This window comes from Grammomys surdaster, unplaced genomic scaffold, assembly GCF_004785775.1.
Source record: "Grammomys surdaster isolate TR1022 unplaced genomic scaffold, NIH_TR_1.0 135, whole genome shotgun sequence".
In the NCBI taxonomy this organism is placed as follows: domain Eukaryota; kingdom Metazoa; phylum Chordata; class Mammalia; order Rodentia; family Muridae; genus Grammomys; species Grammomys surdaster.
Window position 1 is genome coordinate 669,350 of NW_021604593.1, and position 23,237 is coordinate 692,586.

Here is a 23,237-nt window from a genome sequence, read left to right on the forward strand (position 1 = left end):
AAATCTAACCCGGTAATAAATAGTCATAATTCCAAATAACTTTGAATTTTTATATTCTTTGAAGTTAAAAAAAGACAAGAAAATCAACCAAATCCAGTCAACAGAACCTCAAAAAGAATTACAGTTCAAACAACTATCAGGTCAAATACAACCATACTCTCAAATTTAGAGGGATCCTGCTTTCAAATGTAGAAACTGCATTAGCTCTTCCTTAGAAACAAAAACTTGACAAAGAAACAAAAACAAAACAAAAAACCAAAAACATAAGGAATTGTGAAGTCATTACCACTTGGGATTATGTCACTGAGGGAAGTCCCTATGGGTTAGTACTTTTCTGTCTTTGCTTCATCAACTTGTTGACTAAAGCAAACAATATTTTACATTTGTAAAATAAAGATTCTATTTATGTGTAAATTATTTATCAGGGTCTAACAAATGTTAGACCCATATTTTAACCACTGAGCTCCACTCTAGTCCTCAGATTTTTTTTGGTTTTAAAGATTTATTTTTATTTATGTGCATATTTGTATGCCTATAAGTTTATGGATACCTCATGCCAGGATGCCAGAGGGCACTGGATCTCAAGAGTAGATGTGAGCTATCACATGGTTGCTGGGATATGAACTTAGGTCCTTTGCATGAGCACTAAGCATTCTGGTTGCTTGGGTAAGACTGCCTTCCATAGACATATATTTGAATGTCTAGTCCTTAGTAGGTGAAATGTTTGAGAAGGATTAAGAGGTGCAGCCTCATTGGAGAAGGTGTGACACTGGAGTTGGGCTCTGAGATTTCAAAAACCCATCCCAGGCCCAGTCTTTCTCTGCCTATTGCCTATAGATCAGGATGTAGCTCTTAGCTACTGCCCTGATGATATGGACTACATGCCATACTCCTGCCATGATGATAATGGACTAACCCTCTGAAACTATAAGCAAGCCCCCAAATTAAAAGCTTTCTTTCATAGTTGCCTTGGTTATAGTATCTCTTTACAGTAATAGAACAGTGACTAAGACACACTCTTAACCTTTGAGCCATCTCTGCAGATTCTCAGTTCTCAGGTCTAAATTCTTGACTTCACACTTTATATTGGCTTTAATACTTTTTTTTTGGTTTTTCAAGACAAGGTTTCTCTGTGTAGCCCTGGCTGTCCTGGAACTCACTCTGTAGACCAGGCTGGCCTCGAACTCAGAAATCCACCTGCCTCTGCCTCTCAAGTGCTGGGATTAAAGGCGTGTGCCACCACTGCCTGGCGGCTTTAATACTTGTTATAAGCATATCATACACATACAAATGGACACACACACGTACACAATATTCAAACTCTAAGTTCAAACCCATGGACGCATATAATAGATGAATATTGAAATTCAATGTTTAGGATTTAATTCTTGATTTTGTATATAATATACACAAAAATATGAACAAATTTAATGTAAAAAATTAAAAGAAACATTAACTTTAAAACTAAAAACACTGTATCAAGATTACAAGTTGCTATTATCCTCTAAAACTCCATATATTAAAGCATTACCTGTTTTTTACTTAGAATTTGGTTAAAAATACAAGCAAAACATTAACTAGAGACTGGGCTCAGTTGAAGTGGTTGCCTTGTAAGCATGAGAACATAAGTTTGGTCACCAGAAACCAGAGGGAGGAGAAAAAAAACTAGGTGTTTTGGTATACAACAGTGAGGTAAACATTCAGATCACTAAAGCTCAAAGCCAGATTGCGTATTGTCCTTATGAGGTTTCAGGCCAGCAAGTAAGGAGAATGGAGTCTAGAGAAGAACACCCAAGGTTGTCTGTCCTCTGGGCTTCTAAAGGCATGTATATGTACCTGCACACACACAAGAACAGAGACACACATACAACAGTAACAACAATAACAATCCTCAGATTTTCCCCCATAAGATTTCAAATGAAGATAATTAAATTACCATGCAAGCTTCCATTAAGGCAGTGTGCATCTCATCAGTTTTATGCTCTTGATCTGCACCAGCTTCAAGCAGAAATCGAACCATATCCAAATGGCCTTAAAAATAAAGTTAGAGAATTGACTATCAATTAAATGGTTTTATTTTCAAATGTCTATATACAATTTATAAAGTTTTATCTTGAATTTAATCAATCAATCAATGACAGTTCTAGGAAGCCAACAGTAAACAATTAAGTAGGTGCACTTTTAATAAGGTCATATTAAGTTTTAAAGACTGACTTTCTAAAGCACGTATTTCTACTTACATAATCATGCTTGTTCTCTGATTTAATTTATATAAAATAATTCTAAGAAAATAAGAGGATTAGGCAGAAACATCTACACAAAGATATTATCAATGTTTTTAAATAATAAAAACAACAATAAATAATTTTTTAAAAAAGAAAAAGAAACTGGGAACAATTAGTCTCCAACAATAGGAAATGCTGGTGTATTCATTTCATGAATTCAGCAGAGATTATGAGTTCCCTACTCAACATTAATTCTTACTTATTATTCTTGAGAAACAGGACTTCAATTTTATCTAGGTGGCAATATGCCTAACTTTTAAAAGACTATTTCCTGCCTTCCTTGTAGCAGACGGAAGTCAGCAAAATGCCTTTATGTCTTATTAAGTTTATACTACAAGAAAGAAAACAATATAAAGTTCATTCAAATACTCAGGTGAAGAAAGAATACAAAGTTATCCAAATACTCAATATTCAAATATCTGAGGCTGTTATAAAAACAATTATAAATATTTCGACATAAAAAGTACCTTTGTAGCAGGCAAGTGTCAGAGCACTTTCTTTAAACTCATTAGAATGAGTGTTGATGCCTGCACCATGATCTAGAAGAACTCTGGCAACTTCCACATGACCTGCACTGGCTGCTTCCATTAGGGGAGTGTGTCCATTTTCATTATGGTCTTCTATATTTGCACCCTCATTAAGAAGCACTTTTACAATGTCAATAAATCCTCCAGCACACGCATACGTCAGTGCAGTGTTCCCTAACAAAGAATAAAAAAAAAATTCAAAATTATGAGACAATAGATGGTATACTACTACTATTCTAGTTATCTCTCTCCAATTCCTTGGCATAAACTACTACAACTTCTATCTCAAGTTATAGGTTTGTTTGTTGTTTTTTTGAATGTGCTAGAGATTCAACCTAGGGTCTCTCACACATGGTACACAAACACGTTCTCCTTCTACTCCCAACCCAGCAGTCTTTCCACATTACCCAAACTAGTCTGGAACTCAAAATTTTCTTGCCTCAACTTCATGAGTAGCTGAAATTACAAGTGTAAAACATCATCCCCAGCTCAAGTTCTTTTTTTTTAAATTGTCATCAATTCAAAGGATAGCTTTATTTTCTGACAGAACTTCTTCAAAGCCCAATACAAAATGCTATATATTTTAGCTGTCTAGACAATATAAAAGATGTAGAAAAGGAAAATCTAAACACAGAAAACAGAATAGTGGTTGCTTAAACATCTTCAAATGGGTAAAGATCCTTTATTTACTTTAGATTTATTTATTTATAAGTATTTTGCCTGTATGTATGTATGTATGTATGTATGTATGTACGTACGTATGTACCTACGTACGTACGTACGTATGTACACCACTGTAGCTACAGTTCAAGGAAGTCAGGAGAAATTCCCTGGCTCTGTAATTACAGGTGGTTTTGACTGGAACCCAGGTCATCTACAGAGATTTTTCAATAGTGACAGAATTAACCCAAAAGTAAATTGTACAACTCTAGAACTGCACATTTAAAACATGAATTTCACGGTATAAGTCATCAATAAAGTGAAGGGGTTTTGTTTGTTTTCTTTTGGAGGTGGCACAGCTTTGTAGCCTAGACTTGCCTCAAACTCTCCACCTGCTTATCTAAGCTGGAACTACAGGTACAAACTACTACAGCTACCTAGTTTGGGTTTTGTTTTATTTTTTTCCCAAAACAAAAATATCTATATTTGTGTTGAGCCTCAGATAGTGAGTAGGTAAGTACGGTATCTGGTACCAAGCAAAAAACACCTGAAACCACGTAACAAAGATTGCTGAGCACCTCCCTAAATGTAGCCAAAGTACAGTGCTATGGTCTTCAGCTCTGTCTCTAAGACTGGACAGCTTTGAAGTATAAAAGGAAGTATCCTAGAAGCCTTTAAAAACAAAAATCTATTTAGTTATGAGTACTGTGTTTGAGAGTGTGCAGGCATGTATGTACCATGGTGTGCATAGAGAACTCAGAAGTCAATTTTTAGGAGCTGGTCCTCTCCTTCCATATTTATGTGGGTTTCAGGGATCAACTTGGGTCATCAGGCTTGAATATGTGCTTTTTACCAGCTGAGCCATCTCATCAGCCTGGGAACCTATCTTTTTAATAATCACCCTAAATGATTCTGGCATATAGTAGGAGGTAGAGTCTATTGAAAAAAAAATGACTAAATAGTTCACTGGTTAAAAGCACTTGCCACAAAAACCATAAAATTGAAGTTTAGATCACTACACTCACATAACAAGCTAGACATCCTGCACATGCCTTGGTGGATACAGGTGGCAGGCCTACTCAAGAAAACAAGAGTCCTGGGTCAGAAAGAGATCTTGCCTCAAGGGATGAGGCAGACAGTGACAGGAGGGCACCTAATGGCTAATTCTGGAACACATGGAAATGTATTCACAAGAGCATGCACAAGTAAGTAAATGAATCAATGAATTTTTAAAAAATTATCTGATTAGGAATTTACTTATGGGAGGATAAATCAACTTCTTTTTTAATTTTTCTATTTTTCTAATTAAATATGAGTTAAAAACCACTGAGCAAAAATGTTTTAGGTGTAAGGTACTTTCATTAGCTATTCGTAAACTACAATTCCATTGGCTCACACCTACTGCCTGATACATAATCAGGTTTCTTTCTATATTTTCAGCAGTCAAGAGGCAGAGGCAAATAGATTTGAGTTTTGAGACCAGCTTAGTCTAAATTGTGAGTTACAGGCCAACCAAGGCTACAGTTGAGGCCCTGTCTCAGCCCCCAAACCTAAATAAACAAAATGAAAATAAAATTCTATAATATTATTCAAAATTACTCCTTTACTATGAATACTGTATAACTTAGAACATTTAACACTTTATTTCTATTCATTGATTTTTTTTAAATGTTTTTAACAGATCCATTCAAAAGGCAACTCATTGCTTTGAGTACATTTTTCCCCAAGACATATGTCTTTTCTTAAACATTTTATTTTTAATTACACATACATGAAAGTGAATACATGCAGGTGATGGCAGAGACAGAGCTGTTAGATCCTCCTAAAGCTACAGTAACAGGTGACTGTGAGCCACCTGAGTCAGGGTTGGGAAATAATCTTGGGTCCTCTGCAACAGCAGAATGTGATCTTAAATGGTATATAATCTCTCCTGCCCTAAGACAAATATATCATACCTACATTCACAAAATGTCACAGCAAGATAGGTATATATTCCTCTCAGCTTAACACCTTCAAACGAATTTATTTATTTATTTATTTATTTATTTATTTATTTCCTATACAGTTTTTCACTCTATAGTCCAAGCTGGCCTAGAATTCATAAGAATTCTTCTCTTGCTTCAGGCTTGAAAGTTCTGAGATTATAGACATGTACCACTAAGCCTGGTTTGAACAGGAATGGCTCCCATAGGCTCCTATTTAAATATGTGGTCGGCAGCTGGTGGAACTGTTAGTATTAAGTGTGTCTTTGTAGAAGGAAGTCTGTCACTGAGGTGGGCCTTGAGTTTTGAGCCAGTTCTAGTCTGCCTCCTGCTTAGGGACCAAGATATGAGTTCTCAGTTATTCCTGTTACCATGGTCTTGCTCTAACCCTCTGATTAAACAATTTCTTTTTATATTTGCCTTAGTCATAATGTTTTATCATAAGAATAGAAACTCTAACCAATACAGATATTGGTACCAGAGAGTGGGCTACTGATGTGACAGACCTGACCATGTGGGGTTTTTTTAGATGAATGTAAAAGAGTTTGGGATTTTGGACTAGAAAAATAGTTGAATGTTGTAAGTAGAGCTTAATGAACCATTCTAATAGGAGCTTGGAAGACAGTAAGTAGTGCTGAGAACATTGGACTATGGAGGTCTAGCTTAGGAGATTTCAGAGAAACAAGTAGCAGCTGAGCTAGAGACCTTTTTTGTGATTTTTTTTTTGGCAAAGAAAGTGGCATCTTTCTGTTCTTGTGCTAAGAATTTGCCTGAGGCTAAATTGACAAATAACAGACTAACTTCTTTATCAGAGATTTTAAAGACAGCCTAATACTTTGTATTAGTAATCACTCTTATAATTACAATGAAAATAAGTAAGTAGGATAAAAATAAATAGAATTTACATAGTTTAAAGAAAAAAAGAACAGAAGGAAATTTAATGTTGGAGTCAAGGCTTGTGTGAAACAGGTAAAGAGATCAAGGTGAGACATGATCCACATAAAAATAAAGGGAGGTATAAAGACTACACCTAGTTAAGGTGTAGTCTTTATAAAGACTTTATAAAGACTCCAACTTATAAAAAGGCTTAAGGAATTTTCTGTTCCTAGAAACCAACAACAAATGAAAGCTGCTGTGTAAATGTGATTTAAGGGGGCCAGACTCCAGCCCAAGCAGGCAGCTGAACTTAGCAATGTTGTCCAAGTGGTTACTGGTTTAGAATCAGTGAAGAATACATGAGTAAGGGGGTTGTAGAATCTTCCTCTATGGTTAAGGAGAGCTGCTGAGGCCAAGTGTGAAGCAGGGTTCCTCCCTGCATGGAGGCTCTGAAAAGCCAAAAGCTGTGGATGACAGCTGGACTGCATTGGAGATCTCAAGATATTACAGGTTACAGAGTTGTGGGATGTCTGCCAGTGAGCGCTGCATACAGGAAGTGGAACTACCCTGCATACAGGGAGAAAGAAGTGTGAAGTGGTCTGCAAAGCTGGAAGAAAAGAACAATCTAAGCCCTCTGATATAACACATGGAGTAGAGTTTGCTCTTCTGGGTTTCCATCTTGCTTTGGTCTAGTACTTTGTCTTTGCACCCCATCCCTTCCTTTTGGAATGGTAATACATATTCTGTACCATTGTATGTTGGAAGCACGTAATTTGCTTTTCGATTTTAAAGGGGGTTCCAAATAAGAGATTCTCTTAAGTAGTGGTTCTCAACTTTCATGCTGAAACCCTTTCATATAGTTCATGTTATGATGACCCCCAACCATAAAATTATTTTCATGGCTACTTCTTACCTGTAATTTTGCTACTGTTACAAACTGTAATGTAAATATCTGTGTTTGTTTTCCAATGATCTAAGATGACTCCTGTGAAAGGGCTGTTCAATCCCCAAAGGGGACAGCACACACAGATTGAGAAATGCCGGCCTTGAGTCTCAGAAGACTTGGATTTTAAAACAGTACTGAGACTGTGAAAGAGTACAAGGACTTTCAGAGTTGGAATGAAATGCATTTTATATACGACATGGCCATAAGCCCATTGAAAGTCGGGGTGAAACGTAGTGTTTGAACGAGAGGTCCCCCATGGCTCATAAAATTGAATATGTGGTCCTCAGTTAGTGGAACTGTTTGGGAAGGATTGGGAGGTATGATCTTGGAGGAGGTGTGTTACTAAAGATAGGCTTTGGGGTTCAAATCACTTCTGCTTTTCCCAGTGTGCTCTCTCTTTATGTCTGCTGCTTGGAGATCAAGAGGTGAGCTCTCAGCTATTCCCTGTGCCATGCCTTTCTCCACCATTACAGTCTATAACACACTCAAACTATAATCCCAATTTAATGTTTTTTGTTTGTTTGTAAGTTGCTTTGGTCATGGTATTTTGTCACAGCAACAGAAAAGTAATTAGGACATGTGGTTTATGTGGTGCTGGGAATTGAACCAGGATTTCAAGTATGCTTGGCAAGTACTACACCAACAATTCCCAGCACCAGCTCTAAATTTAAATCATACTTTTGATATATATCAGTAGCTAGTCTACTAAAACTTATGGCATTAAAAAAAAAAAGAGGAGGGGGAAGTAAGTTGGGGATGAGTAGCATTCTCTTATTATTAATACATGTATTCAGCATACTATAAATGAAAAATCTGACATGGTAAACACATTCAAAGTCAAAGGAGCTATATACTTAAATGAAATAAAGAACTACAGGAAATATAGCATAACTTTTTCTTTATACATTATATATCACTGGGACAAAAGAAAAGATTGTTTTTAGCAGAAAAACTGTTCATCTTGACCAAATACAATCTATACTGTTTTTGATATTGTTTTACTATGTAGACTTCCCTCGGTATCCAAGTTGTATCTCAAACACACAGATCCTGCCTGCATCTCAAACACACAAATCCTCCTAATCTAAATGCTAAGATTATAGGCAAATGCCACTATGCCTGGTGCAAGTTTATGTTAAAGATTTGTTGTTGGATCTTACTATCAACCCCAGACCATCCTTAAACTCAAGTACCCCCACTTCAACCTACTGAATGCTAGGAATTCAGGAAGGCTGCACAATGGCTTAAAGACTTTTCAGCAGGCATGGTAGTGCATGCTATACTCCCAACAGTCTGGAGGCTGAAAAGGGGTTTTTTAGAACAAGGGCCATCCTGGTCCACCCATTGAAACCATAACTCAACAACTACAACAAAGACATTTTAAAGATATCAAAGTCATAATTATTTTCAGAAAGTTTCCTTTCATTTTCCCTAATAATCTATTTTTTTAATTACATTTATTTGTTTTGTGTGTGCATGAGGTAGAATATGTGCATGAATGGCCAGAGTGTGGAAGTAAAAGATCAACTTTCAGGAGTTGGTTCTCTTCTGACATGTGGATCCTAGGAACTGAACTCAGGTCATTAAGCCTGACAGTAAGTGCCTTACCTATTGTGCCATCTCATCAATGCTCTAGTAATCCATTTTTATTCATCATGCTATAATAAATTATGTCAATTTTTCTTTCAATTTCTACATACCTGTTGTTGACTGAGAGTTGACATTTGCACCATGAAGAAGTAGTAATTTCACAATATCTAAATAACCTCCACTGGAAGCTGCCATAAGAGGAGTTATATCTCCTTTATTCCCTTTATCGTCAACATTAGCATTCATAGCTAGTAGTACCTTTAAAAAAACACAAAGAAGTTGTTGCTTACTATTAATTGTACTCACAGAGAAACTATTCAATCTGAGAAAATAATATTTTGAGATAAGGATAAAAAATAAGTAAAAATAATCACCTTTGAGGAAAATTCAATTTTACTGGTCAGGATGACAGGTCAGATGTTTTATTTTTTTTACCCCTTCATCTGAGACTTTTTTCTCTTTAAGATTTATTTATTATATATACAGCATTGTTTCTGCATGTACACCTGCATGCCAGAAGAAGGCACCAGATATCATTATAGATGGATATGAGCTACCATGTGGTTGCTGGGAATTGAACTCAGGACCTCTGGAAGAGCACCCAGTGCTCTTAACCACTGAGCCATCTCTCCGGCCCTGAGATGATATATATTTTAAAGATTTATTTATTTATTTTATGTATATGAATACACTGTAGCTGTCTTTAGACATACCAGAAGAGGGCATCAGATCTTATTATAGATGATTGTGAACCACCATGTGGTTGCTGGGAATCAAACTCAGGACCTCTGGAAGAGCAGTCAGTGCTCTTAACCACTGAGCCACCTCTCCAGCCTGAGACGTTATATTTTTACAGTACCGTTTGAGAGGCTGGTCTCAAACTAACTAGGCAGTCAAGGACAACCCTGCATCCTATAGGCATGTACCACCACTTCTAGCAATTACATATTAATCTTTAAATAAAACTCTTATTAGCAATCCTATTATATATGTCTACTCTCGTGAAAATTTGTGCCATGTTTAAGATTATCTAGCAAGAGAACAATAAGAAGGTTAATTTATAATATTGTTCCATATAGAAAGAAAAACATTAGAACTAGGAGCATCTGAATAGAGGAAAAATAAACTTCTATTTTACCTTAATACTTTTATTTTTATTTGTTAAGGTTAGTTTGAGATGGGAACTCACTATGTAAGTCAGAGTGGCCTTGAACTCATTGTTTGCTTGCCCCAGTCTTCTAAGCACTAGAATTATAGGTGGGCACTACCACCTTAGTTATGTGCTGTTCCTCCTCCCTTTATTTTAATTACATTTTATTAATTCTGTGTGTGAGAGAGGGCATGCAAGGATCACAGCACACATATGGGAGTCAGAAGACAACTTGTGAGAGCTGAATCTCTCCCCTTTTACTACATGGGCCCCAGTAAATAAACTCAAACTCAAGTCCTCACTTGATCAGTCACCTATTCTACTTTCTTTTTAAAATTATTTTGTATCAGTGCTTTGCCTGCTTGTATGTCTGGTGCCTGGTGAGGCCATAAGGCATCAGATCCTCTGGAAATGGAGTTACAGATGATTGTGAGTTGCCATGTAGGTGCTGGGACTCAAAAACGAGTTCTCTTAAAGAGCAACCACTGCTCTTAAAAACTAAAGCCATCTCTGAAGCCCCAGTTACATACCATTTCTTTTCTTTTTATTGGAGACAGGGTTTCTCTGTGTGGCCCTGGCTGTCCTAGAACTCACTCTGTAGACCAGGCTGCCTGCCTCTGCCTCCCAAGTGCTGGGGATTAAAGGCATGTGCCACCACTGCCTGGTGCCAACACTGACCAGCTTATATACTATTTTTAAGAGACATTATTTACAACTGAGACTATGGGTCAATGAATAGGGTTTACCATGAAAACCCGAGGGCTGGAGTAGCCAGAACTTGAGAAGCAGATACAGATCTCCAGGGCAATCTGGTTAGCTACAGTAGCAAATTGGTGAACTCAGATTCACCAAGGTAAGAGACCCTTAAGTCAATAAATAAAGTAGAGAGTGGTTAAGGAAAACACACCCAACATCTACTTCCAGCCTACACATGCACCCACACACATATTCAAACATACATATGTACATAAAATTTTTTAAAAGCTTAAAATATGATTAAGCAATTTTTATTTAATATGATTAGCTTTGAATACACACTATAAAAATAAACAATGCCTAGCTACATACACACAAAAAAAGTGAATTGTGTATGTTTCTAAAGGAAAAAGGAAGGGAGGGTCTCTGGCTTCTAATTATAGTTTCTTCTACAAATAATAAAAATAAATAAAACACCCAAGACCCCTCTATAATTTTAAACACTAAAGATTATTCTGGGGCTAAGAATGTAGCTCGGGAGTAAAGCACTTACCTCACATACACAAGGCCCTGAATTTGATGATCCCCGCACTACTAAAATTAATAAAGATTATTTCTGCTTACTTGTGCTAGTTCATAATATCCTGCTGAACAAGCCAAACACAGCAGGCTTTCTCCTTCTTCTGTATGTTCATTTACATTTCTGCCTTCATCTAGTAATTTACGAACAGCATTCACATCTCCATCTGAACAAGCTTCTGCCAGACTGCGACTAAAATTAAAGATTACATGAAATTAAGCGATGCAAAGACTCATGATCTTATGATATAAAATTACATTAAATAGCTAAGACACATATAAACATTTCACTAAGATAAATTGGCATGAATATTTTATGTGCCAGGCATCCTGTAGCAACTGTAATTATATATAAACTTTAACTAGGCAAAATTATGAATTTGAAAATAGCTATTATTATTATTATTATTATTATTATTTTTAGCAGTTATAGGCAATTGTTAGCTGCCATGTGAGTTCTGGGAACTAAACCTGGGTTCTCTGTAAGAGCAGCAAGTAGTCCTAACTACTGAACCATCTCTTCTGTCCTATTTTTATTTTTTTAAACAGTCTGCACAGTATGGGTTTCATTACCAGATTTTTATACATATTTCATTTCTGTTGAGTCTCTTTCTACACTGTTTTCTCAATCACTGTCCTTCAATAACTGCTATTTTTATTTTTCAAAATCTTTCTGGTAAACGGTTTTTATATCTGAAGTTGACCTAACAAAATAGCAATCCTCAAAGCTTACAGACTCAAAGGCAACTGACACAATCACTCTTAGGTTTTAGAATCCATAACTAAAGTAAGTTGTGTTTATTTATTGACATGGGTCTAATATAGTCCTGAATGTCCTCAAACTCTATGTAATTCTGGGATTTCAATCACATTTGATCATACTATACCAGCTAGGCACAAAGTGACTGAGGACCAGCAAGATGGCTGAGTGGGGAAAGGCAAAATGCTTCCAAGCTTGACAACCCAAGTTTCAACTCTCATTGGCCTTCAGTCTTTGTAATCAAAAGTTTATGAAACAATATGGAGGTCCTAGAAAGAATATTAGAGCAATAGTTTTAAAAAGACAAGGCCTTTCTATGTAGCCCTGGCTTTCTGGAACTCACTGCATTAGACCAGGCCAGCCTTGAACCATAGATCCACCTGCCTCAGCTTCCCAAGTACTGTGCCACTGTGTCATTTTAGCAATTTAAGATTTTGAAAGTTTTACATAAGCTTAATTTTAAAGAAATATTTTATCCAAAATCACTTTTAGACAGTAGGCTCAGAACAGCAGCAGTGAAAATATCAGCACCAGCTCTGCCGTAGCTCCCTTAACAGAGAAAACAATAGGCTCTTGGGGTGAGTCATTAGCTTTTTTCTTTTTAAAAACATTTATTTAATGTGTATAAACCTCTGCCACAGTATCAGTACGTGGAGTTCAAAGGACAGCTCACATGAGTTCATTTTCTCTTTCTAACATGGGGTCCCTGGAATCAAACCTAGATTGTTAGGCTTAGCAGTAAGACATTTTTACTATTGGAGCCATCTTTCTGGGCCAGAGCCATTAATTTCAAATTCCAGACGTCAGCAAGAAAAGAGAGATAGCTCGGTGGTTAAGAAAACTTGCTGCTCATGCAGAGGAGCTGGGTTCAGTTCTCAGCACTTGAGTTCACAACCATCTGTAACTTCATTACAAAGGACCTGAAACCCTTCTGACCTACAAGCACCAAGCATACAATATGATTCAAATATGCACATGCAACAAGTATTCTCACATATAAAATAAAATATTTTTAATAACAATGCTGTCATTATACATAAAATTACAGCGCTAGCCAGTTTGTTTAGAGTTTCGTTTTTCAGCTTTAAGTGTTAAAAATGATTTAAAACCATTAACTGATGCAGTACAAAGACACTACCCATTTTCTGCTGCTGTTTTCTGGTATGGATTGAAGCTTAGCTTTTCTCAAAGCATTAACTCATAGTAATCATAATCTACAAATGAATCCAGAGTTCTTGTAATTGAAAGGTGACGTCACATTTTAGGCTCTCCTATTTGTGTTAACTGACACTGCTGTAATAGACTATATAAAAGCCACCCATAGTGAGTCTAATTAACTGACTTGTGCTTCTCTGAGACAGGGTCTCACTTTTTTTTTTTTTTAGAGCTGAGGATGGAACCCAGGGCCTTGCACTTGCTAGGCAAGCATTCTACCACTGAGCTAAATCCCCAACGAGACAGGATCTCACTGTATGTATCTGGCTAGTCTAGAACTTGTTATGTAGATCAGGCTGACTTTGAACTTTAGAGATCTGTCCCACTGCCTCTTAAATGAGTTGGATTAACTGATCTTTTGCTAAGATATTTTTTTTGCCTTTGTAAAAAAAAAAAAAGTTGTCTTTTGAAGCATTAGACAGACAAGCTTTTAAAGGATACTATCACACTGATTCACAAAAAAAGATATTTTTGAACACGAGTCTATGACAAAAGTCTTATCTTGATTAAAAAACAAGAACAACAACAACAATACAAAATAACTAACTGAATCCATTAATTATTTTTTTCCTTTCTTTAAAGATGGAGTCTTATAAAATCCATTCCACTTATGACTACTTAAGTAGTCAGGTTAGATTTAACTGTAACCTTTAGACTATGTAACTTATTTTGAAATAGAAACTAGGTCTTATTCAATTTGGATTTCTTATATACTGTAATACTAAATACTCATAAAAATGTTTCCTAGAAAATGAATAAAGTCAGGTATGATGACTTACACTTAACAGCAGCACTCACGGAAGCTGAGGTAGGACTCCCGAGAATTCAAGGGCTGCCTAGGCTACAGAGTGAGATCCTGTGTCAAAAATAAAACCAGGACCCAAGATGGTGGCACACATCTTTAATCCCAGCACTCAGGAGGCAGAGACAGGTAGATTTCTGTGAATTTGAGTCTAGCCTGGTTTATTTGGGATGTTCCAGAATACATAAAGCATTTCAGACTAGCCAGGTGAGGCCCTATGAAACCACATATCGAGGCTCTGTCTCAAAAAAATCAAAAAACAAAAAAACAAAAAACAAAAAACAAAACAAACATTTCCTGGTCAACACAGTATTTTGGGGGGAGGTGGGAGGGGATGCACATATAGTGAGCATACATGTATGCAAACATGGTGGCACACGCCTTTAATTCCAGCACTTGGCATTTGTGAAGCAGAGGCAGACAGAGCTCTGAATTGAGAATAGCCAGGGCTATATAGACTGCCTCAAAAACCCAAAACCAAAACAATGACGACAACAAAAAGAATAAATAAATCTATTTTTATATATGTATAGAATGTATAGATTCATATATCCACTTCAACATTGTTTCAAATAACCAGTTGGCTTATGCTTTTCAAGAAAACATTTAATACTAGCAAAATATCGAACACCTACGTATCCACTTGTCCAGTACTGTGTGTGTTCTCTGCTCTCATCCGTGTCAATGCAGCAGCAGCTTCATCCAGCGCACAGCTAACTGAGGATGTCAGTCTCCGGAGTACTTCAGGATCTGCAAAAGCTTTACCATCAGCAGTTGACAATTTGCCAATTCCTTTGTCAATGATGTAGTGCAAGGAAAGAAAAAGCAAAAAAGTGAAGTGAAGATTGAAATTATGCTTTAAATATCATTATATATGCCAAAGAAACAACATAGTCCTCATATATGAAACTGACAGAAGATGGGTAAGTTTGATCATTTTAGTTGAACCACTAACATCAAAGCCATGGCATAACCACCAATGTTTTAGAACTTCCATCTTTACAATATACATATTAAGTTTTCCTATACTTAATTCTGAATTGGATTTAATATGACCCTCATTATGCCAAATGAATACTATTTCACTTAAAGAACTGCCACATCAATAAAATCTGTAGTTCAGGACCCTTGCCCATTCTATTTTGAGTAGCAATACAATAAAAATGTAATTATTTTTCCTCTTTTTATTCAAATATCCACTTAATATCTTCTGGGGTAATGTTTTTAAGTTTAGTCTATCAGACTCAAAATAAAAAGCAAAAGATCCAACACCCAATGAACTTATGTAATTTTATAAACAAGCTCTATAATTTTCTTTTTGTATCTTTTTGTTTGTCATTGATAGGTGAAATATAAATTTTCCTTCCTTTGATATGAAAGATATTAAAAGGCTATTAACGATCTTTCTGAATCTCTAACAGTATAGTTTGAGGTTTTGGTTTTCAATCTTTATTACTATTTTGTATTTATGTTCATGTATGAATTTGAGAAGATAGTGAATGCTATGCAGTATATGTACGTGTGTGAAGGTACACATGCTTCATGTAGCACACAGGAGGACATCACATGCCTTCGTCAAATCCTACTAAACTAAAGTCTCTCACTAAACCAGGAGCTAGACTGACAGCCAGCAAGCCCCAGAGAATCTCCTGTCTGATTCCCCCAGAGCACTGGTTCACAAACTTGCCATACCTGATATTTTACACGGTTGTGGGATCCAAACTAATGGCCTCATGCTTGTACAGCAAGCACTCTTAACCATGGAGACATCTATCCAACACCTTGGTTTTTTGTTTTTTCCTTTTTTTTTTTAAGATAAGAACTTGTAACAGCCCAGGCTGGTCTTAAACATTTGATCTTCTTGCTTTGAGTTTCCTCAGTACTAGGATCATAGGTGTTTAACACATACCTGGTTAGTAGTACTAGGAAGCTGAGTTAACTTACATGCTTTAAGAGAGAGTTTTTATTTTGAATTTTCAGCATTTTAGTAGTCTTTATCCCCTGGTTTTTATATTGTCTAGGTTGGCCTCAAAGCTAATATACAGCTGAAGCTAGCTGTAAGCTTCTGCTTCTTTTGCCTCCAGCTCCCAAGATTACAGGTGTGCAACACAACTGAGGCTAACAGATGAGGTAAAAGTATGGTGCTTAATGTATAGCTACATAACAGGCCTCTCTTTGTAGTCCTTGTATTCATTTATTTGTTTTTGGGTTTTTTTGGAACAGGGTCTCTTATGTTGTCCTGGCTGCCCTGGAACTTAATATGTAGATGAGGCTAGCCACAAACTAAGAGATCCACCTGCCACAGCCTCCTGAGTGCTGGGATTAAAGGCAGGTGCTATCATGCCTGGCTTTAGGTACTATTTTAAAAATAAGATATATGAGGAAGGGGCTGGAGAGATAGCTCAGCAGTTAAGAGCACTAGCTGCTCTTCCAGAGGTCCTGAGTTCATTTCCCAGCAGCTACACGGTGGCTCACAACCATCTACAACGGGATCTGATGCCCTCTTTTGGCATGCAGGTGTACATGCAGATAGAATACTCATACACATAAAATAACTAAATAAATCTTTAAAAACAAAACAAAACCAGTTGTCAAAGAAATATATATGATAAGAGAATATATGTAATAAGAGAAAACTAACTCTTGAAAGTTATTCTTTGACCTCCAAGCTCATGATGTGGCACAACCACCCACACCAAACATAATAGAAATTAAATAAATTTAAATAAATAATAAATTTATTTATCTTTATTAATTTCTTTTTTAAAAAATTTTGAGATAGGGTCAATATGTAGCCAAGACTAGCCATCAAGTCCTGATCCTTAGCCTCCCGGGTGCTGGAAGCACAGGTATGGGCTCCCATACATACCTACACATATACTCAAGAAAAAAAGGAAATGACAGATTTTCACTTTACCTGCCAGGGTGGCCACAGATTTGCAGTAATCTTTCTGCCTTGGCTTCCTGAGTGACAGAATTTTAAGTATGTACCCCAACAATTGGCTAGACTTCCTTCTTTTATTTTGTTTTTGTGAGACAAAGTCTTGCTGTGGAGGCTAAACTGGTCTGAATTGAAGGCATTCCTCTAGACTCAGTGTCCCAGTTGATAGAATCTAGGTTTGTGCTATCACACCCTGCTCTAGATTTCTGTATTTTAGAGAAGTGAAAGACTTTAATTATAGTGCAATGGAGACTTTGTACATAAATAATGAGTAGAGTGCACATTATAAAATAATACGTATGACTATACGTGTGCTTGCTTTCTCTTTTAAAATCATCTACAACTAGTAACTCATGTTGTTTTCCTCACCTTCCCTTATACATGTATACAACACCCAGTGAGAAAGTATATCATATATTTAGATCAGCCTTTTGTGTGTATAGATATTTTAGTTTTATGTATGTCTATGAGCAACCATGTGAGTGCCGAGCAGTGAACCCAGGTCCTCTGGAAGAACCGTCAGTGCTCTTAACTGCTGAGCCATCTCTCCAGCCCCTGAATCCATTTTGAGAGGGTCTCATACTATAGCTCCAGCTGGCTTGGAAATCACGATGTAGTCCAGGCTCTCAAGACAACAGTGACTCAGCCTGTGGAGGGCTAGGATTATAGCTGTGAGATATCACATTAGGCCCATCAAAGATTTTTTTTTTTTGCTGATACTTCAAAACACCTTTGGCACACCTTGATATATTTCAAGTTTGTGCTCATTTAAAATAAAAATAGCTATTTATAATTAAGGTAATCATCCATTAAAATGAATAAGTAAATAACATTAGAGTTCCCTGAATCAATTCAAATACAGTAAAAAAATGTGATAAACTACAATTTCTGCTATGTTTTTATACCCCAGAAATTTTCCTTGATAACTAGCTATCTTTACACTACCTTAAAATTTTTGAGTCAAAAAATTATTCATTGCATTCAACCAAGAATTTTTAAAATATAGAATGTGAACTTTTTTAGGAAATACAAATAAAAAAAATCACGGAGATTGTAAATTTGGGATGTTAAATATTTCTGAGATAATCTTGTTTGGTTGGTTTTTGTTTTTTTTGGTTTTTTGTTTTAAGATTTATTTATTTTATGTATTCACCATTGCTCTCTTCAGATACACCAGAAGAGGGCATCAGACCCCATTGCAGGTGGTTGTGAGCCACCATGTGTTTGCTGGGACTTGAACTCAGGACCTCTGGAAGATCAGTCAGTGCTCTTAACCATTGAGCCATCTCTCCAGCCCGATAATCTTGTATGATATCTTAGAGAAATCTATACTATCCATTGTCACTGTTGTGAGACAGGGTCTCTTCATGTAGACCAGGCCAGTCCTACAGAGATCTACCTGCCTCTGCCTCTGCCTCTGCCAGAATTAAAGGCATGGGCTATCATTTCTGGTAAGATCTGCTTTTAAAGAGAAAATCAATAGAGTACCTGCTGCTTCTAGCAATGCTTCCAGTCTCGCTTGGGTCTCTGGATCCACTGTGCGCAAATCTGTTCCTTCTGCTGTACTTGATAAGAATATCTCTGACGTTTTAAGGACTGGGTTATCCAAATCTTCTTGGTCCAAAATAAATGATTCAACCTATTTACAAATTAAAGATGGAATAATGATAAAGCTAATGCCAATATAATTACAATAAGTATAAGTCAGTATTACTTGAAATTCAAATATAATCAGATAATTATATAAACATGAATTATGAGAACAGAACTTTGAGGGAGTATTCTGTTAATCTTCAAGCATGATGGCAAGTATAACAGACACATTAAGTAAGTTTCTTGGAAAGCACTGTATCTTTATGTTCCTAGCACAGAGCATAAAAATCTATATTCATATATGAAGTATATGCACATAATCTTTTAGAAAGCTATACACAGACCTAGATAGCAAAGTGCATACATCTCAGCCTCCTAGTGCAGACCTACAATCCTAGCTTCTCAAGAAGTACAAGGCAAGTTAGCACATTCCTTGTCCTAAGTAAAACAAAAAAGGGCTAGGTGGGCCAATGGGTGGCTGAGAATAAAAGTACTTGCTGCCAAGCCTAACAATCTGAGTTTGATCACAAGAACCCAATTGTAGGAGAGAAGTGAACTCTGCAAGTTATCTTGTACACTGACACCCGTATGTGCACACACAGAGAAAAACACATATACACACACAGATAAATAAGTGTAAAGGGAGGAGCTGGGTGTGTGTCTTATATCAGAACACTTGCCTAGCATGTGCAAAACTAGGCTCAATCTCCAATATTGAAAAACAGGTAACAGCATTGTTAGGCCATTATAATTCTCCTCTTTTCTAAATAATTTATTCTGACTCAAAAAAAAAAAAAAAAAAAAAGAAAGAAAGTCAGTTTTAACCAACTGCTGGGTGTGGTGGTACATGCCCAAGAATACATCATACCTAGCAAGTATTTGATGTACACTCTGCTGAAATTAATAAATGACAGAACAAAAATCAACTACAAAATACATGGAACCCTCCAATTTTAAATCAAGTTAATTTTAACTGAATTTTTAAAAATTAAAGTGCACAGCTTTCTTGGAATGTATTAAGATTTATTTTTATTTTTAATTATTTGTATATGTATGTGCCTATGTACGTGTGTGTTAACATGTGCACAGGTGTCCTCAGAAGCCAGACACAAAGAAACCATCAGATCCCTAAAACTAGACCCACAGGGTGGTTTTGAGCTGTCTGACATACATGGCTGGGCATCTAGCTCAGGTGTTCTGTGAGAACATTAAGCCATCTTTTTAGCCATCAATTAATATTAATATTTAGGTCTATATTACTTTTTTCTATCTATTGTTCTGCTTCCTATATCATAAAAGTATAAAAACATTTGAATCTAAACTCTCAAGTCATGCAGTGGTGGCACATATCTTTAATCTCAGCACTTGGGAGGCAGAGGCAGGCTGATCTTTGAGTCTACAGAGCAAGTTCCAGGACAGAGAACAAAGCTACACACAGAAACCCTGTCCTGGTAAGGGGGGCGGGGGGAAGAAACAGAGAGGGGGGGCAGACACAGAGAGAGAGAGACAGAAAGAGAGACAGACAGAGAGAGAAAAAGAGAGACACACATACAAAGACATAGATTGATATAGGAAGATCATGAGGGTTTGAGGCTAGCTAGCTATACAACACAACCTAGTCTCAAAAAATAAAAAATGGTTATGGCATGGTGTATTCCTGTAATTTCAGCTACTTGGGAAGATGACATAGTGATCAATGATCAATGAGGCCACAGGCTAAAGCCTGGGCAACATAGCCTGGGCAACCCATCTCAATAAACAAAAAAAACAAACAGTAGCTATAAACATAGGTTTATCTTTCTTCAGTCTGCTGGCTAAGATCAAATGCATGCTAAGTATGGTGGCATATGCCTTTAATCCCAGCATCAGGAGGCAAAGGCAGGCATATCTCTTGAATTCAAGACCAGCCTGGATTTTCAAGTTCCAAGACAGACAGGGCTTTGCAGTGACCCTGTGTCAGCACCACCCTACCCCTGAAAAAGATAAGGACATAAACCAATCTTAAAACCCAAAGGTCTGATTTCAAATCCTGACTCTTGCTGGATATGGGAGTACACATCTATAATCCTACCCCAAAGCTAAGGAAGATGTCAAGTTCAAGGCTAGCCTATGTGGTGGTATAGAAATCCAGCCTCCAAAATAAAGAAAAAAAGAAAGAAACCTAGCTCTATCTGAACATAACTCTGTGTATGTTATATATCATATGCATATTGGGAATCATATAATTTCCCTTATATGATACTTACAAGATTTATTTTTAGAATATATAAACAAGCCTTTTAGTTCACTGGACAATGAGCACTCAACATGTTATTACTATGATTCTAGAAGCCATAGCAATGAAAGTATATATATCAGGACATACAATAATAGCTTGATGTTCAGAACTACAGCAATTTGGTATGGCTCAAATATAAAAAGCAAATGGAGGTCAGTGAGAATTAGGACATTAAAAAAAAAAGCAAAATCCTAAATAATCTTGTATGCTATGAAAACTTTTTCTTTTTGGGGAGTAGGGGTGGGGTACTACTTTATAGCCAAGGCTAGCAACAATCCTATTATCTCTGCCTCCACAGTTCCAGGACAACAAATGTAAGCCGAAACGAGTAATAATTTGGTAAAAGAGAATTTACTCTAACGGCAGGGTAAAGAGCTAGAGATACAAGATTAGAGACAGACAGACAGCAATAGTATAGGTGAAAAATAGTTTCATTTACAGTAGAAGAACACAGAAAAAGAAATGAATTAGGTGTCTATGATGAGAAATAGCAACAGAGTAAGCTATGAGGTCTCTGAGTAGAGTTACTAGTTTTAGGGCAATGGTACTTACAAAGATGACAAGGGTCAGTCAGTATTTAGTTCAGTGCTAAAGTACTTGCCTAAGATCATACCCAAAGCCTTGGATTTAATGTCCAGTACCACACACACATGCGCGCACACACACAAACGTGGGTAAGAAGAGATGGAATAGACAGAAAAAAATGATCATTTCAGTTTTAGAATTGGAGAGCTTGAGATATTTACAGAAAAGAAGCAATAGATAGTTGGAAGGTCTATTAAAAGAATCTGGGAATAGCAGCACATGCCTGTAACCCCAGCATCAAGTATAAAGGTATTAGAATGTGAGACTAGCCTGAGATACATAGGGAGTACCAGGTCAGTCAAGGTCTACACAGAAAAAACTTAAGTAAGAATAAAGAAATGGAGGTATCAGGCTGCTGGTGTAGTTCACTGTTAAAAAGTAGTCAAGTCAATGCTACATCAAATACACTAATCAATGGGCCAAGGATACCCAGCAAGACGCTGTCACCCCAGATAAAAATTATTTAAGAGAAAAAGAGGAAGCCACATGAATGTCTTAAAGGAGAATGTTCTTACCAGAAGGACCTGAAAATGACAAAGGCCTAGAAGTAGAACATGCTGATAGAGCATATAAGACATTATTAGGCCAGAGAGTGGCTCGGCAGACAGGGCTTAACTACACTTGGCCAACTGGGGTTTAATTCCCTGAACCCAAGTGAAACTCCAGACATGAGATAGAAGGCAGAAACAGAAGAATTACCCAGGATCTCACTGGACAGCCACCCTGTAGCAGCAATAACAAGAGATCCTGTCATGACAAGGTAGAAAGTGAGAGCTCACTCCCCAAATTAGTCCTCTGATGGCCATACACATGCCATGGCATGTAACTGCCTGCACACACTAAATAAGTAAATAAACACATTAGAGTTTATAAGATAAAGTTGGAGTTTTGCTAAAACATGAGCACAAGAGCTGGAGAGATGGGTCAGTGATTAAGAGCACTGACTGCTCTTCCAGAGGTCCTGAGTTCAATTCCCAGCAGTGGCTCACAATGCTGTAATGGGATCAATGCCCTCTTATGGTGTATCTGAAGACAGCAACAGTGTGCTCACATACATAAAACAAATAAATAAATCTTTAAAAACAAAATAAAAACCATGAGCACAAGACACAGGAATCTGTGATGGCTGAATAGGAATGCTTTTATTTTAAATTATTATCATTGTAAGCCCACCTCTTATGGCTCATCCATGACCTCAAGTAAAGACTCAAACACTACCTTTATATAGAGATCATCCAATTAATGCACACCAAGAGTTTATGCATTGAATTTGGTATCTTGGATTGCTACAGAACCATAGCAAAATTAAATATGATGAAGTAATTCAATTGCAGCATGCCTGGGACATGTAATATAATTCATTAATATTAAAAGGAGTTTAAAAGGATATATAAGAGCCAGGTGGTGGTGGTGCACACCTTTAATCCCAGCACTTGGGAGGCAGAGGCAGGCAGATTTCTGAGTTCGAGGCTAGCCTGGTCTACAGAGTGAGTTCTAAGACAGCCAGGGCTACACAGAGAAACCCTGTCTCAAAAAACCAAACCAACCAACCAACCAAACAAACAAACAAAAAGGATATATAAAATTTTCTCATTCCTTGAAATGTTCATATTACTGGGAAAAAAAACCCTGGCATCTTTAAGAGCAGAAACCATTTTTCCCTATCACCTAAAGCCTAGCATACAGCTTAACAAATAGTAGATTCTAAATAAATAACTCTATCCCAAAATACCAATCAAGCTAGGTCTGGTGGTATAATCCTGTAATCCCAA

The 23,237-nt window shown here is 36.8% G+C and overlaps 1 protein-coding gene across 8 annotated transcripts in view; it reads right to left on the reverse strand.

Annotated features, from left to right (window-relative positions):
* LOC114617264 (ankyrin repeat and KH domain-containing protein 1) overlaps nt 1-23,237 on the reverse strand; it is a 104,853-nt gene that overhangs the window by 72,584 nt on the left and 9,032 nt on the right. For 7 of the 8 annotated variants that reach the window (XM_028762838.1, XM_028762835.1, XM_028762837.1 and 4 more), the window contains exons 2-7: nt 18,498-18,648; nt 14,704-14,860; nt 11,337-11,484; nt 8,977-9,124; nt 2,753-2,986; nt 1,937-2,031 (exon numbers count right to left, since the gene is read on the reverse strand). In XM_028762838.1, coding sequence (XP_028618671.1) covers nt 1,937-2,031; nt 2,753-2,986; nt 8,977-9,124; nt 11,337-11,484; nt 14,704-14,860; nt 18,498-18,648 — 933 coding nt within the window. The remainder of the gene's footprint in view (nt 1-1,936; nt 2,032-2,752; nt 2,987-8,976; nt 9,125-11,336; nt 11,485-14,703; nt 14,861-18,497; nt 18,649-23,237) is intronic. The other variant, XM_028762834.1, reaches the window with a different exon arrangement.